Source organism: Musca vetustissima, unplaced genomic scaffold, assembly GCF_032173495.1.
Source record: "Musca vetustissima isolate MV318-11 ecotype Yass unplaced genomic scaffold, APGP_CSIRO_Mvet_v1 utg14179, whole genome shotgun sequence".
In the NCBI taxonomy this organism is placed as follows: domain Eukaryota; kingdom Metazoa; phylum Arthropoda; class Insecta; order Diptera; family Muscidae; genus Musca; species Musca vetustissima.
The window spans coordinates 485-19,149 of NW_026885448.1; the positions used below are offsets into that span (position 1 = coordinate 485).

General features: G+C 34.0%; 1 protein-coding gene across 1 annotated transcript in view; it reads left to right on the plus strand.

Moving 5' to 3' along the window:
- Positions 1–12,795: 12,795 nt before the first annotated feature.
- The window catches only part of LOC133332719 (serine-rich adhesin for platelets-like), a gene marked incomplete at its 3' end in the record, with an annotated part of 49,669 nt that continues 43,799 nt past the window's right edge, over positions 12,796–18,665 (plus strand). Inside the window, exon 1 of the mRNA XM_061541095.1 lies at positions 12,796–14,928. Coding sequence (XP_061397079.1) covers positions 12,796–14,928 — 2,133 coding nt within the window. The remainder of the gene's footprint in view (positions 14,929–18,665) is intronic.

Here is an 18,665-nt window from a genome sequence, read left to right on the forward strand (position 1 = left end):
CAAAAACGAAGAAGGTAAAAATCCGAACCTAGAATGCAGGATATGGTGGAGAGATAAAAAGAGGAGTTGTAAGGCGAAAGGGGAGAGGAAATTAAATTTGTGTGGGGGATAATGAAATTAAAGGTGTAATTTTGGGAGATTTCAAAATACAATAATCAAATAGATTTCGGAATTGTGCTCAGTATTGATTTTTATGGAAGTTTTATAGCCTCAAACATGTTTTATAACCTCAAAAAAATATATCCCGATGTACCCTTAAATTCGTAAAAATTTATCTTTTACAACCTCACAACTTAATCATGTAAATCAATGCATGAAATGAAGGTCATAAAATGTACCTTAAGTTTAGAACAAAATTATTCACCACCATCCACCGAACCTCTGCTCGCTTCTGCCCTGAGGTTAGATTTTTGTTTATTTTTTGTTTTTGTGTCTCCGTTGAGAGAACGTAAAAAAAAGAATCAAACTTAAAACATTTTTATGGACAGCCTGGGCCGTCAATATCCAAACACACACACTGTGATATACACACACAAACATATACATACCATGGCATACACGTTAGCAATGCACAAGTGGTTAAACATGGTCTTGCATACTTTTAGGTGTATAAATAAAATGAAATGCGAACGCCACCACAAAAGCTCGCAACAAAAATTCAAGTGCGTAAATTTTTTTAAATGGCAGAGGGAGGGAGGGGCAATAAAAAGAGAAATTAAATTTTTGGAAAAAAATAAAATAATTTATTTTTTAATAAAAAAAATTAAAAAAAAAATATTTTTTAAATAAAAATTATTTTTTCAAATAAGAATTATTTTTTTTAAATGTTTATTTGCTTAAATAAAAATTATTTTTTTAAATAAAAATTATTTTTTCAAATAGAAATTATTTTTTTTTTAAATAAAAATATTTAAAAAAAATAATTTATTTTTTAATAAAAAAATTTTTTTTAAAAAAGGTTATTTTTTTAAATAAAAATTATTTTTTTCAAATAGAAATTTTTTTAATGTTTATTTTTTAAATAAAAATTAGTTTTTCAAATAGAAATTATTTTTTTAAATAAAAATATTTTTTTGAAATAAAAATTATTTTTTTATGTAAAAATTATTTTTTTTTTTTAATAAAAAATATTTTTCATAATTAAAGGATTTTTTAATGGTAACATTATTTCGAAATGTTATTTTCCCCATATAAATTGTTTAATTAATTCTAATAAAAAATTATTTTCATTATAAAATATTTTTTTTTCAAATCTCCCATCCCTTATCAAACCACCCTCGTATAAATTCTGTCTTTGGTTTTTTCGTAACACCAGTGTAATTGTATAACAGGTATAACAGATATGAAGTCTTTCTCTCTGCATATAATTATTTAAACAAAAAAATGTGATGGCCAACAAAAAATTATTCACAAATACACACGCACATATATGGAGATGACTCCCTCTGTTATATATATATATTTTTTTTTAACTTGGTACACTCTTTTGTCTAACAAATTAAATGCATACAAGTTATTGTAATATGGAACCATATTGTAATTTGTAGATGTTGACCTTTATAGTTGTACTAACAATTTTCACAGACATTAAATGATGGGTCACCACGTGAACAAACTAGGGTACTGGTGATATAATAATCCTCAGCAATGTTCTTTATTACCCAGGGACAAATTTCCGCAAATGAGGTCTTCCGTATCTGAATATATATATATATATATATATATATACCCTGGTTTTTATATGGAAAACAAATTCCTCAGAACCTAAGGTCCGATTAAAAAAAAACCTTAGTACCTCAAAATTTATAAGTTTCTAGGAAAAAAATGCTTTAGACAAAAATTTAACCATCGACTGAGAGGAGTTTTTTTTCCAGAGAACGTTCTTCTGTAAATGGTAATTTTTTTCTATTGGAAAAAATCTATCAACAACTGCAGTGTGAATTTTTTATAAACGAAAAAAAATCCTTATCCAAGGAGCGGAGTTTTTTTCTTGAGACAAATTCCGTCAGCCGCTCAGGAACGGGGTTTTTTCACAGAAAAATTTAATAGAAAAAAATTCCTGACGAATTTTGTGGATCACAACAATACTATAGGGAATAAAAGGATACACAAGGACCGATGATGAAATTTAAGTCTCTGAAATTATTTTTTTCCTATAAAAATTCTACAGAACGAAATTTCACAGAAAATTAGGATATTGAAAAATATTTGATTGTAAAAATGTTGGTATAGCAGGATTTGCTGAAAAAGTCACTCGGGAGAAACTGAGAACATTTTTCGAAAAGCATTTTTACCAAAAAAAATCCTACCGAATTTCTTAGATCAAAAAATTCTCGGACTTCCGATGAAGATCCTTTTAAATGAAATAAAAATTTTTTGAGGAATTTTTAGGAATTTAAAAAAAAATCCTCTGGCTATGTAAAAATTAGCAGCCTGTTTTTGTAAAATTCCAAACGAACGAATTCGAGTGACTTACGACCAAACCTTTATTTATGTTTATAAAGGTTTTCTGATTCGAAACAAAAATAAATGATATATTTTTCAAAACCAAGGAGTTTGGTCGTATGTCACTCGAATTCGTTCGTTTGGAATTTTACAAAAACAGGCTGTAGATATTTCCGGAAAAATTCTTCTATAAAAATATTTTTTTCTGGGGACTGATAATTCTTAGCAATACGAGACAGATTCGAGGAAAACCTGAAAATAATATTATTGTGGGGCATAAAATACATATCAGCCTGAGATGATTCTTAACGTCTGATGAAACAAATATGGGTCCTCAGAAAGAAATTATTCGGAAAATAAAAAAAAAAAAAACAAACTAAAAAACTGTCTTCCATAGTATTGACAGGGTATGAGATGACTTCATTGATTAAAAAAAATTCTCAAGAAAAAGAAATATGGTCATGTCTTGAGGATCCTAAAAATTCTGAGGATCGGGGATGAGATTTTTTATCGAAGAAAAATTCCAGAGATTCTGAGACGAGTTTTTTTTTGAAAAGAAAAAAATCTCAATAACTGAGACGAATTTCTATAAATATATAATTCCTCAGAAAAACAAGTGAGGAAGACAGATTTGTTGACAGCCTGGAGAATTATTTTCTTTAGACAGAAAATCCTTTGGGACCTGAGAAATATTTTTTAGGGAAAATTCTCAGCACCTAATGAAGCCTTTTGTATTAGGAACGTGAGGAAGATTTTTTCCATAGTCCTCGACGAGGTATTCTTTCTATTTCATTTCTATTCCTAAGAATATTAAAAAAAATAGTTTTCCTTCTTAAAAAAACCTTAGACGCTTTTTTCAATGAAAAAAAGGATTTTTCCTATCGAAAAATATTCTACAACAGAATTTTTTCTGTAGAAAAAATCCTCAGCTACTGAGTATTTCTAAATTACCATTGAAAATTTGGGTACCTTAGCTATCGAAATTTGTGTGAGTGCCGTTATGTGGAGGCTAATGCTAAACTTTGGTCAATATAGATATATTGGTACCCTTAAAAAATTTAGAAATATATTTCGCATGAAGCCTTTCTTGTAGATAAAATCCTCAGATCTTAATAATTATTTTCTATAGAAAAAAGTCCCGCAGTGTATCGGATGTTCTGATTTTGATTTTTCCATAGCGAAAAGAGCCGAAGGATTTCTCTCTGTAAAAGTCTTCTTCAGAGGACTAAGAAAAAAATTCTTCATCAGGAACTTGATGATTTTTTTCTATGTTTTTCTGTGTTTTTTTTTTAAGAAAATGGCCCTGAGATTGTTTTGAGTAGGAAACTCTCTTTCCTAGACATTGGGAAGGTTTTTTTTTCTACAGAAAAAATCTTCCTCAGGCGTCCTAAATAAAATACATCGGACTGAAGAAATGTCTTCAATAGATTAATACTTCAGGATGAAAGATTATCGATTTTTTTCTACATAAAAAACCCCGGAACTGAGTTCCAAATTTTCTATAAAAAACTTCAAGGTCTGATTTCATTGATTTGCTTTTACAAAAAAAAAAAAAAAAATAGAAATTGTTTTTGAATTTTCTTCTTTTTTTTAATGAACTATCTCTGATATAAACTGACAAGTATGATTTTATCGTATAGATAATATGGATTCCACATCTAGTAAACTGAGGTCTCATGATGAATTTTTTTTCTACAGATCGATGGAATACTATCCAGAGATAGCTCTTTTCTTTAGCAAATATAAACCTGAAATTGACTCAGAAAGTGATTCTACGCATATTCTCAAAAGGAACCATGGGTCTGTCTCGTTTCCCTTTACCTCTTACAAACATATTCGCAAAGACATAATACCCTGTACCACAGTGTGGTGAAGGGTATAAATATGCATAAGGCTGAAGAAGAAATTTTTCTATTGCAAAAATTGATATTCCTATTTTTTCTATATTTTCTATATATAAATACTTCAGAGAACATTTTTTTCTATGAAAACAATCTTCAAAGTGAAACAATCTTCGAGGTGACTATAATAAATCCCTTATTAACAATTATTTATTTTCGTCCTGAATGACTGATATAATTTTCTTCAACTACAACACAATCGGCCTTTGTTGTGTTTCCTTCCGGTCATTAGGGGGGGGGCGGCGAATTATAATTAATACGAGGTAGTAATAATATATTTTTTTTTTATTTGGCCATAAGAAAACAACACACCAACACATGTAAGCAATTCCAAAACCGAAGCAAACCAGCTACAACAAAACCACACATACACACACACACACACACACACACCAAAAATTCGAAATTATGCCTTAATTAAGTAATTCTCCTTTTCACACACACACACACGGCCACCTGATAGTCGCTGGACAAAAGTTGGCGAAATAAAATAAATCGACAACCAAGCAGTGGCGGAACGGACACACAGAAGTGTAAAAGGAAATAAAACAAATAAAGAAAGAAAATCAACCTTGGGTGTTGAAAATAAATACAAGTTATGAAATCATTTTTATTCTAACTAACACCCCCACCCCTCCATCAAACAGGTACCAAGATCCTCGTACTACCCCAGAGGCCATATTCCTATACAATACATAGACTTCGACTAGTCATTCAGCCAGTCAGTCATACAAATAAAAACAAACACTCACTTCTCCACCCAAACACACACACACAAAAACAATCCCTGTCTACAAAGTATGGCAAAAAAAAATAAAATCGGCGAAAAAAGAAATACCTAGAAAATAAAAGTGGTAGCACTCCCGAAAAGTATGCAACAACAAATCGTTGACCTTTTGCATGTTCGTCTTCTTATTATACCCTTCACCACACTGTGGTACAGGGTATTATGTCTTTGTGCATATGTTTGTAACAGGCAAAAATAATCGAGATAGACCCATGTTTCCTTTTGAGAATATGCATAGAATCACTTTCTGAATCGATTTATGCATGTCCGTCCGTCCGTCGGTCCGTCTGTCCATGTTAAATTGTAAACAAAGTACAGGTCGCATTTATGATCCGATTTGGATGAAATTTGGCACAGCTCATTTGTTTGGCCCAAGGACGAACCCTATTGAAATTGGGAAAAATCGGTTCAGATTTAGATATAGCTCCCATATATATTTTTGCCCGATTTACGGACTTTAGACCCTGAAAATCTTTCGATTTGCACGAAATTTGGCATAGCGTACTGAATTGAGCCACGAAAGATGTGTGCCAAGTTTCGTGAAAATCGGTTCAGATTTATATATAGCTCCCATATATAGTTTCGCCCGATTTACGGACTTTAGACCCTGAAAATCTTTCGATTTGCACGAAATTTGGCATAGCGTACTGAATTGAGCCACGAAAGATGTCTGCCCAGTTTCGAGAAAATCGGTCCAGATTTAGATATAGCTCCCATATATAGTTTCGTCCAATTTCATGTACATGGTGCACCAAAGTCGCTATATATCTTTCGATTTGCACGAAATTTTGCACAACGTACTGAATTGAGTCTAGAATGATGTCTGCCAAGTTTCGTGAAAATCGGTCAAGATTTAGATATAGCTCCCATATATAGTTTCGTCCGATTTCATGTAAATGGTGCACCAAAGTCCCTATATATCTTTCGATTTGCACGAAATTTTGCACAACGTACTGAATTGAGTCTAGAATGATGTCTGCCAAGTTTCGTGAAAATCGGTCAAGATTTAGATATAGCTCCCATATATAGTTTCGTCCGATTTCATGTAAATGGTGCACCAAAGTCCCTCTATATCTTTCGATTTGCATGAAATTTGGCCCAGAGTACTGAATTAGGTCCAGAATGATGTGTGCCAAGTTTCGAGAAAATCGGTTCAGATTTATATATAGTTTCGTCCGATTTCATGTAAATGGTGCACCAAAGTCCCTATATATCCTTCGATATATTTGGATAGAGCTTCCATATATATTTTCGCCCGATTTTAAGTAAATTGGACATCAAACTCTTCATGCTAGTCAGGTTGACATCAAAATTGCACAACGTACAAAATTGAGCATAGAATTACGTAGTTGCGTTTTCTAGAAGTACAGACATAGCCCAACAGATAACCTATTTATATTTGATTGAAGTCGATTTATATAATTTATGGATATATAGGTAGATTCACATTTAGATAAATATCACATATTTTATTTCATCCAATTTCATGTTAATAGTCCTGTTTAATATATCCATAGTGGTGAAGGGTATCATATAGTCGGCCCCGTCCGACTTTACTACTACTTTCCTTACTGGTTTTTTTATTCGATTTCGTAATTCTTCGCGGTGGCTACCTACCAACCAACCGTCGAGTGAATGGCGACTGACGTCGTTATTACCATACGTGTTCAGCTGTTTGCCATTCAGTCGATGTTGTTGTTTTTTGTTTTCATTTTTTCGTTGTTATTGTTTTTGTTGTTCTTGGTCGTCCTGTCAGTGGTATGTAAAATCGTGTTATTATTGTTATAGTATTTGTTTATCGTTTGAATGTGTTGCTGTGTTGTTCTACAGCCGTGTTTTGTTTCTATTGATGTTTTACAATGGTTCGGGTCATTCTATTCAGGGACTTTATTGTTTTTGTTTTCAGGGGAGAGAAGGAGGAGGGTGGGTGGTTGGTTGGTCGATTTTGATGTTCATGTTTTATTGCCATAAATAGGGCTAACGGAAACACACAAAAATAATAAAAACAATAAAAGCCCATTAAATCATAGCATATTGTTTAGGCTGTGTCTAAAACAAAAAATATGGCAAACAAAAGGACGAAAAATGCAAGGAGGAGGGAGCGATTTTCAACATAGAGAGGGACTAGAAGTTTCCATAAAAAATTTTTTATGAAGCAGAAAAATTGAATTTAAAATTACGTTTCAATGTTATTAAAAATTAAAAATGGTTTTCATTTTAAAAAATATCAATTTAAAAAAATTATAGCGGAACTTTTCACAAGAATCTTCATTTAAATTTTCACCTAAAAGTATGCACCATTGAATAATTTTTTGAAGGCACCCAAAAATATGCACTGGTTTTTTGCCATGTATTTTTTTCGACAGTGTTTCATGGCTCAACATTTTCAAAATTGATATCTTCCTAAGGTCGGCAATGAAAACTTGTCGTCTACAGGACCTTAGCTTTCTACCTTTCTACATGTCTATTATTATTTGCCTAAAACTATGCACTATTTTTTCTTGGCCATTTTTATGTGATTTTCCTGGGCTGTGTAGTGGTAGCCCCCAACCACTTTTTCATTGCTGTCCTTTAGGAAATATAAATTTTGGAAAATTTGAACCATGAAATACTCACAAAATATTACTCAACAAAAACCATTGCATATTTTTGTGGGCCTTTGGAAAATTGATTAATAAAATAAGGTGCATACTTTTAGGCTATTTTTCTTTGTTCATCATTAATATCGGGTTGTTCAATTCCTACTGAAACTTCCTTTCATACCCTTCCTAATTTTAAGCACTACATCACTTGTGTATTGTGGTTTTTTCCTTTTTTGGACTGGTAATGAATACTTGGCCGAATATTTAAAGACTCTATTTTAGGGAAATGATTTAAATAATTGATAACCCAACCAGAACAAATTAAAAACACGAACTATAAGAGATTTTCATGATGTGGTTAGTTAAAGCATTTTAGCAAATAAAATGAGAAGTATTAAATTAACCTCAGAGTGGAAGGAATTATTTTTTTTTTTTATACGAAAAACGATCGAAAAATTCGTAATAACGAATTTTTTTTCAGGAACCTCAGGACGACTTCAAAAAGAAATTCACAAAGACGACGAAGCGAGAATTTTTAAGGATAATTTGTTCCATAGTAAAAATATCAGATATCTGAGGAATTTGTTTAAAGAAAAAATTCTAGGTTCCTCAGTGGGACTTACTTCCACAGAACAATTCTCAGTAACTGATAGGAGTACCTACTATAGAAAAAATTCCCAAAAAAGGTGTTTTTTGTTCATAGAAAAATCCTCAGGAAGACTTCTTTGGAAATAAATTCCTAAGGACGGTGGAATGTTTTCTGTATTAAATAAATAAAAAGTCCTTGAGACTAAATAGAAGACTTTTTTATAGAAACAATCAGTAAAATTTTTTCTACAGGAAAACTTTTAAGACTGCTAAGGAAGTTCTTTTTCATAGAAAACCAGTAAGGAAAGTAGTAAAGTCGGACGGGGCCGACTATATGATACCCTTCACCACTTTGAGTATATTCAACAGATGAATCCTAACAGAAGTCGAATTTTTAAAGGACCAGTAAAATGAAATTGGAACCATAAACACGTCATTCTGCAACCGATACTAAATTCATTTGGTCAGATATAGAAACTATATCTAAATCTGAACCGATTTCAGGAAACTTAACACACATCATTCTAGACCTAATTTGTTACGCTGTGCCAAATTTCGTGCAAATCGAAAGATATATAGGGACTTTGGTGCACCATTTACACTAAATCTGACGAAAGTATATGTGGGAGCTATATATAAATCTGAACCGATTTTCAGGCAACTTTACACACATCATTCTAGACCTAATTTGCTACGCTGTGCCAAATTTCGTGCTTAAATCGACCAGAAAAAAGAATTTGGTTCAAGAACCTCAAAACCTGGGGGCTACCAGAAAAAATTGACCAATATTTATAATTTATAGTGGAGAGATGTGCTACCTAATAAGAACTCGACGTACTAAATTACAGTCAATTTGGTCGAAAAATCCGATCAGAACCCCCAAAATACCAAAAATTTTGGAGTACCGTTATATGGGTACTACCAGAAAAACTGGACCTATATTTATAATTTTTAGTGGAGTAATTTGGCACCCAATAAGAACCCAATGTACAAAATTTCAGCGAATTCAGTTATAAAACGAGCCCAAAAACCCGAAAATACCGAAAATTGGGGGTGCCCTTATATGGGGGTTTTCCGAAAAAATGGACCTTTATTTACAATATTTGGTAGGGAGATTTGCTACCCAATAAGAACACAAAGTACCAAATTTCAGTGAATTCGGTCGAAAAATGCGATCAGAACCCCCAAAATACCGAAAATTGGGGGTAATCTTATATGAGGGCTATCCGAAAAACTTGACCTTTATTTATAATTTTTGGTAGGGAGATTTGCTACCCAATAAGAACTCAATGTACAAAATTTCAGCGAATTCAGTTAAAAAACGCGCTCAAGAACCTCAAAATACCGAAAATTTGGGGGTACCCTTATATGGGTGCTATGCGAAAAAATGGACCGTTATTTATAATTTTTGGTAGGGAGATTTGCTACCCAATAAGAACACAAAGTACCAAATTTCAGCGAATGCGGTCGGAAAATGCGATCAAAACCCCCAAAATACCGAAAATTGGGGGTAATCTTATATGGGGGCTATCCGAAAAAATGGACCTTTATTTATAATTTTTGGTAGAGAGATTTGCTACCCAATAAGAACTCAAAGTACAAAATTTCAGCTCAGAAAGTGATTCTATGCATATTCTCAAAAGGAACCATGGGTCTATCTCGATTATTTTTGCCTGTTACAAACATATGCACAAAGACATAATACCCTGTACCACAGTGTGATGAAGGGTATAAATATTAGGTCCCTCAATAGGATTAATTTTTCGAGAACAATTTTCAATAACAGAGAAGAGTACCTGACGCTCGGAAGCTCGTAAGAAATTTCTTCCGTATTTTTTTTTTCATCAAGAAAACTTTTTTCTGTTGAAATAAATTCTTTAGTACGACAGAGGAAGTTGCTCGGGTCCCTCAGTATATTTTAATAGAAAACAATCTCCTCAGGCAACTATAGATACTTATTTCTATAGAAAAATTCTGAGTAAAGGAGGAGGTAACCTTCTTTGGATAAATAGGTCCACAAAAAGATTTTTTTTCTCTTCAAAATAATTTCCCAGGCTATTAAGGGAGATATAGAAAAAAAACATCATCGGGACGCTCGTAAGAAAATTCGTCCGGATTTTTTTATCATGGAAAAATTCTCAGGTTCAGGTTCACTTTTTCATATAGAAAACAATTATCATGATCTTGGGATGACTTTTTTTATGGAAATATATTCCCTGGCCTAAAGACGCCTTTTTTGGTAGAAAAATATTCTCGGCACCTTAGCGGAAGATTCATATCAATAGAATAGAACATAAGGGTCAGTGGACTTTGTGGCTCGTTTATTAAACAATCAATGGAATAGAAATTGCTATCAGTTCAACCGAGTTGGTATTCTTCTCATAGAAGAAAAAAACGGACAAGACCTTTGGTCAGCTCGGATCGGATTATTTTTGTATATAAAATAATTATAAGAAAAACAATCGAGTTCATCTGAGGTTGTTATTTTTTTTCTATAGAAAAAAAGTCCTCAGTTCACCAGGAGTCGTTTTTTTTTATTCAAAATAAAACCTCAGTTCACATGAGGCCTTTTTTCTATAGAGAAAACAAATCAGGAAAACCTCAGTTCATTTGAGGTGGGTATTTTTTTCCTATAGAAAAAAATCGTTGAGACCTCAGTTCCTATGAAATCGGTATTTTTTCTACAGAAAAAAATCGGCGAGACCTCAGTTGACCTGAAGATGGATTTTTTTCTCTATGGACCAAAATTCGTTAGACCTCAGATCAGATCAGTCAGATCTTTTCCTATGGAAAAAATTTCGCTAGACCTCCGCTCACCTACGGTCGGTAGTTTTTCCTATAAAAAAAATCCCTAGGGAGAAATATTTCGAAGTGCAAAGTTTGCGCAAAATCGGATACTTTCTTCAAGAGTTATGGTGCGCATCAGCGAGCAGGGCAGATAAGAAAAATCCCATGACCACTTAAGAAGAGCTTTATCAGGGGTTAGGTACCAGAGGGGGCGAACCAATATAACCATTCTTCGAACTTGATTTAGCACTTGAGTTCAAAACTCTAATTAGCCATAAGGTCGAGGGTATATAAATAAAAACTTATTTTCTTCGTCAAAAAAACCTTCGCCAAAACCTTGAAATAAAAAAGTCCGTAAACTTGACTGAACATGTCCTTTAGTCATAGATGTATACTCAAAAGAGAGGATGTGTTTTTATTAAAAAAAAAATTACGGTCTCTTTTTGCCTCAGGACATTGAGAAAGAATTTTCTTTCTCGAACATTTTCTCAAACTCCTTATGAAGAATTTTAGGAGGATTTTTCTTATAAAAAAATTCGACAGATCACCCGAGGAATACCTTTTTCTTTCGAAAAAAAATCCTCAAGAACTGAGGTTTATATTTCGGAAGCTTCGCTAGCCTGAGGTTTGTATTTGTTTCCTATAGAAAAAGAAAATCGATAGACCTCAGCTCACCTGAAATCGTATTATTGGGATATTTTCCTCAAGTTCTATAGGAAAAGAGCCCGAGTAAGACTTTTGACATGAGGTACAGACCTCTTTACAGGAGAGGTATAAAAGTTCAACCGAGGAATACTTTTTTCTCAAAAAAATCCTGAGGTTTATTTTTTTCAGAAACAAATTCTTTATCAGCTGGCAAAACTGTTTTCTATAGAAAAACATATACCCATATTCTGTCGATCGAAATATTATCTTAACTTTTAAGGGTGATTCTAAGTCTGCATGATTTTCTCCCCCAGATATTGAAAATGACTATTTTCCTACAGAGGTCTTGAGGTAGTAGTCGAGGATTTATTAGAAAAAAATTGTAGCCTACTTTTAGGCCTTAGTTATTATATTTGCTATTTTCGTTGCATACATTTAGGATGGGGTTTGAAAATATTTTGTTTATAAAATGTGTTGCCTACTTTTAGGCGCATTTACATTTTGTGGAATTTGTGTGGCATATTTTTAGGGGCTGTTTTAATGGAATTAATAAAAATTGTCTTTAATTGTGTAAATTATTTTTCTCTCTTTACTTCCAGCAAACATACAATTTTTTTTTGTAAAACAAAATCATCATGAGAAAAAATTAATCACAATTTAATTGGCTTTACAAAAAAATAATATTTTTAAGTAATCAAAAAAAAATTAAATCTAGTTTAAAATAATTCTACAGAAAACAAAGAAAGTAGTTGAAAAGTTTTTTTATTGGGAATAGTATTTAAAAAAAAATAAATCAAAAAACCAAAATCAAACTGGAAAAAAAAAAACTTAAAACTACAAATCTACGTTTTAGGGGAAAACCAAAACGCTTCTTTATAGGATTAAATAAATTTAAAAAAAAACAACAACAAAACTTTACCACTTAGTCAAAAAATCGTAATCAAAAAAAATTCTCATCCTCTGAATTTTCATCAGAAACTTCGGCAGCATCATCGTCTTCATCTCATCATAATTGATTGGTAGTTGGTGTTTTTTTCTTTGGCGTGTTTTCCAAAATATTATGGATGGCAAGTTAAGGCGGGAAAAACACAGAGCGGAACCACTACAACCAACTACTGAAATTTTGAAAACCATATCACCATCCTCTTCCACTTCGGAAAAATCAACGAAAAAACGCCATCGTCTTCGAAGATCCACAGATAATTTTGATTCCGATGATGCGGAATTAATAACTACCCGCTCCGAAGTACAATTATCTGCCAAGGGCTCCAAACCCATTGCAGGCGTAATGGGTGGAGGTTTTGTGACACCTCCAACAGCTGCCAAAGATATCGATATCGAAAACGCTGTGACCACAGTAGCGTTAATAACGAATCAAAACGACAACGAAACCACGAAGAGCCGTCAACAACCCCCCTCCGGAGAAAATATCACCCATAAACAAATGCACGAAAAGCTCTTGGAAAACGACGGGTGTGACAAGACACCCCCTACCCCGTCGAGTAAAGGGGAAAAGGTAAAACATAAACCCCATAAAGAATCTAAATTTGCCGAAAAGTTAAGGCGTAGTTTTCGCAGGGCCGAACATAAGTCGCTGGAAATAAAACGCCAAGATAAAATCGATGCCACGGAACGAGGTGGAGCAGGAGGAGGTCTAAGACCTTTGCATCAACAGTTACAAAATTCGGCATCGATTTTTTCCCTAACCAATCTTCCAGGTCTTGGGGGTCATATCAATCCTGCCCTGCTACTCGATAGTCCTGACGAAAGTACACCACCCGAATTTGCCTATCGCCATTTGAGTAGTGTGGCCACCACGAATTCCAGTACCTCGCTGGAATCGAATTTTTGTGAGAGCCCTACCACCAGCATTAGCTATTGGGCCTGGCATATGAACAACAACAACAGTATGGGTGGAGAAGTGAGCACAAATTCTAACCCCAACTCAAATCAGGGTAACAATCGGAATCTCACAGCACCCTCACAGCAAGAGGTGGCGGCTGGGGGAACAGGGTCGCGAAATAGGCGCTTGGAACAGCAGAGTAGCAGTAAAAGTGATCAGGGTGGCGGCGGAGGAGGGACTTCCGACCATCCCAATGTCACCGCTGATAGTCGCAGCTGCAGCACAGCCAGTGAAAGCAGTACTGCAGCCAAGCTAACCCGCCTACAGAATTTCCTTTTCAAGTCCAGCAATGAAAGTTCCCGCAGCATTCAGGGTCACTCGAATGAAGGCTTTACCATCTCCTCCTTTAATTCGTCTTCGGGAGAATGGGAGAATCTCTGCAACTTTCCCTCAACAAGTCAGAATCTCAATCACCCTGAGGATGCAACACAATTTCCCCTCTCGCAAGAGGAAGAAACAGTTCCGCACCAGAAACACAAAGAAAACCTCTCGGATTCCAATGGCTCCCTTCGCAACTACTACCAATATACCCTGGCCTCGCCGAGCAATCCATTCCTACCCGAAATCACCGCACGCACCTATCACAGTACCTACGAGGAGGAAGAAGAAGAGCGGGATCTCGAAGAGGAACTCGATTCAAATGTGACCTCGGTAAAATATCGCATAGGTTGTCATTCGGCCCAGCTACCCACCCCGAACTATAGTCGTACAGGGTCACAAGAATCCACCCACAGTGAATATGCAGGGGGAGCCTACGGCGGTGTCCCCAGTGGTCTGGCCTCTTCCACTCGCTATGACAGTTCCAATTCCTCGCTGGGCGGCACCTCTACCCCTGGCAAACACAAACGGAAACTTTTTAGCCTCTCAACACCCACGAAGCTGGATTTCCCTCACACCACACCGATCAGCAGCAGTAGCAGTCAGGCCTCTCATCAATCGATAGCTTCGAAAAATCCTTCCTCTTCATCTTCCTCGTGTAATCTAGTACGTAGCCTTAATCCTTTTTTGCCTTCCACAACGGTGACCTCATCATCGCCGCCACAGCGAACCGCCTCTTCGAGCAGTCTTAATAAACAACAACGTATGGGACCATTTAAACAACAGGCTGTTACCTCTCCGATTGCCATACCACCGGCGAGTGGTGGTGGTGGTGGCAACATCATGGGTATGACTCAAATGTCAGGATCTGGATCGGGACCGTTGCGAGATTTAAATGCCCGGCGTGAGGAATTTTTAAAGGCCACAATGCAGATATGTTTGGTGGTGTCACCACCCTCATCGAGATTGCAGGTAATTAGAAAAAATATTTATACAAAAAAATATTTTTTGTTGTTGTAATTTTATTTTTTATTGTTTTTGTAATTTTTTATAATTTATTTTTCAATAAAAAAATATTTTTTAAAAAAATATATAATTTTGTGTTTTTTATTTCTTTTTATTTTCTATTTTAAATGATCTCCTCAGTACCCTGGAGTATAATGAATGAATGTCCCACAATTATTACTCATACCACACCCTGAACCTGAATTATTATTAGTTATACGAGCCATGGACCCCAAGAAAAATTTTTATTAAAAAAGAGTCTCAGGAGGCCTGAATTTAAAAAAAAAATCGAAAGGCCTTCACAAGGCGTGTATTTTTAAAAGCATATTTTTAGGGTTTTATAAGAGGCGTGGATTTTTTAAAAGCATATTTTTAAAGTTTTATAAAAGGCGTGGATTTTTTAAAGAATATTTTTAGGGACTTACACAAGGCGTGGATTTTTAAAAGCATATTTTTAGGGTTTTATAAAAGGCGTGAATTTTTGAAAAGCATATTTTTAGGATTTTATAAAAGGCGTGGATTTTTTAAAAGCATATTTTTAGGGTTTTATAAAAGGCGTGGATTTTTGAAAAGCATATTTTTAGGGTTTTATAAAAGGCGTGGATTTTTTAAAAGCATATTTTTAGGGTTTTATAAAAGGCGTGGATTTTTTAAAAGCATATTTTTAGGGTTTTATAAGAGGCGTGGATTTTTTAAAAGCATATTTTTAGGGTTTTATAAGAGGCGTGGATTTTTTAAAAGCATATTTTTAGGGTTTTATAAGAGGCGTGGATTTTTTAAAAGCATATTTTTAGGGTTTTATAAAAGGCGTGGATTTTTTAAAAGCAGATTTTTAGGGTTTTATAAAAGGCGTGGATTTTTTAAAGAATATTTTTAAGGTTTTATAAAAGGCGTGGATTTTTTAAAAGCATATTTTTAGGGTTTTATAAAAGGCGTGGATTTTTTAAACGCATATTTTTAGGGTTTTATAAAAGGCGTGGATTTTTTTAAAAACATATTTTTAGGGTTTTAAAAAAGGCGTGGATTTTTTAAAAGCATATTTTTAGGGTTTTATAAAAGGCGTGGATTTTTTTAAAAACATATTTTTAGGGTTTTAAAAAAGGCGTGGATTTTTTAAAAGCATATTTTTAGGGTTTTATAAAAGGCGTGGATTTTTTAAAAAAATATTTTTAAATTCGCCTTTTTATTTTAAATAAATTACCCATCGACCTTAGACGTATACGGAATATTCTATAATTATTGCTCATGCAGCACCATGAACGTGAATTATTATGAATTATACGCATCGTGGTTCCAGTAGGACTATTTTGAACTAAATAACAATTTTTAAAACAAAATTTCAGCGACAAGGATATTTCTAAGGATCTATAGAAGCGGGATTATTTATAATAGTATTTTGCAGAGACCCACGTTCTTACAATATATTTTTTCCAGAGTCCTTTATGTTTGCCCCCGCATTTCTTCCATGTCCTCATAGAACTTTATGTACCTTCGCCCTCCCCACCCCGCACAGTCAATTGCATTTTATGTTCGAAACGAACTGCTATCAGTGGCATTTCAAGTTGAATGGCTTTACAATTTTTTAATGTCCTTCTCAGCTAAAAAATAAATAACAAAAAAACTCTTATGGCAAAGTGCTTGACATAACGACATTTAGTTAAATGACACACACACACAAACACACCGAGACCCCGAAATCACAACAGTCAGAAACGGACAATGTAACAAAACATGTTTAAGTGTGGTATAAAAATTGTTTAAGCGGAAACGGAAACTGTTACGGCAAATACTGTTCGTATGATGGTGATGTCAGCATTGCGGAAAAGAAAACTAGGAGGAAAAAAAATTATGACAGACCGACTGGCAGAATGAAGGAGTATTGTTGCAACACACAAGAGAAATTAAGGAGAAGAAGAAGAGGAAGACATGACAAAATGTTAGAAAAAATGGAAATATAAACGATACATATTGCTGAGGTTTGGAAAAAATGTTTCTTTAAATCAGCGGCTCATTATTGACCTTGGAAAAATATTTTTAAAAAATCCTGGCTGTGGTGTGATCTACACTTGTTTTTTTTTTCTCTGAAGAATACTTTTTTTAAAAATCCATGCCTTGTGCGAACCTTAGAAAACAATTTAAAATCCATGCCTTGTGTTGGCTTGGATTTTTTTTAAGAAATCCAGGACTTGTGTGGGTCCTGGAAAAATAATTTTACAAATCCTGGTCTATGAATATTTTTAAGAATTCTACGCGTTTTGGCAATCAAAAAACTATTTTTTACAAAAATGTACGTCTTCTGTTGGGTCCTGATATCTAAAAAGGCAACACAATAAAGATAACACCCCTGCGTATAAGTATTGTCGTTCGTCATACGCCCCGAAGCACCATTAAACTTAATTCTTAAATAAAACGGCAATAATCATTGTTTCTGATTCCGTTTTTCTGTAAATACATAAGCCAACATAAAAATCCACTCACATTTCCTCTTTGCTTTTCAATATCCCCCCTCCCTTGTGGTCCCAGTTTTTTATCCTCAACCGAAATTTCATTAGCATAAATTATGCTGGGATTTTGTTTTTTGTTGGCATTTTTCACTCCATTTTGACTTTGGACTCAACACTGAATTCATTAACTGTTTTCCGGTTTTGTTCGGTGGTAATTTATACCTTATGCCGTACAGAGCAGGTAGGTGGTGGAAAGTTGGTTGACCTCTCACCCCTCCCACATTATTTGTTCCCCCCCAAAAAAAGGTGAAATATAAAAATCCTACCTTTCATTTGCCACAACGGAAACGTTTGTGGTCACACAAATGAATTCTCCATTAAAGGCAACACGGGGGACCCGGACTCTGACGACAACAACGAAGTACTTAAAAATTTGTTACATACAAAAAACAATAATACATTTGCATAAATAATTAATAGAACCAAAAGCAGGGAATAAAAGTGTGGAAAAGCTGAATTCAATTCGCAGGATGTTTTAAGCGAAAAATGGACCCCAAACCTTCTGCCCGCTGGAAAAGTTTTTTTTAACACAGATTTATCCGAAAGGCTTAAAGGGTCATTAGCAGTTCATTTGTTGTTAATAAAATGTTTTTGGGGGTTTTTATTTTTTGTTATTGCCTTTTTCTGGTTTTTTGGTATAACCTCTAATGATATTTGAAATACAATATGTTTATTGGAAAAGTTTTACTTCGACAAAAACCGATTAGCAGGATAATGAAATAGAGAACTTAATTAATTTATTTTTTTTAATGGAAAATGAAATGATAATTTATTGGGCCACAAAACAAGTGGTTATTGAAAGTAATAAGGAAAGCAGTAAAGTCGGACTGGGCCGACTATATAATACCCTTCATCACTTTGGCTATATTGTACATATGTATCCTTACAATTGTACGTCAATGTTCCCTCGAAGGAACCTACTCATGTCTTTCTGCAACCTATGATAAATTTAATTTCATTCGGGCAGAATTAAAGTCATCTGTGTACCATGGGACACATTTATGGAAAACGATTAATAGTAAAATTGATATTCCCGAATAGCGAACTATTAAAAATGTAATCTTTATCAGATACCCGTTCGAAATACATATGGAAGCTATGGCGGCATCTGCACCAATTTCAAAAACTTACAACACATCATTCTAGACTCAATACAGTACGCTATGCCAAACTTCGTGTACATCGAAGTATATAAAGGGA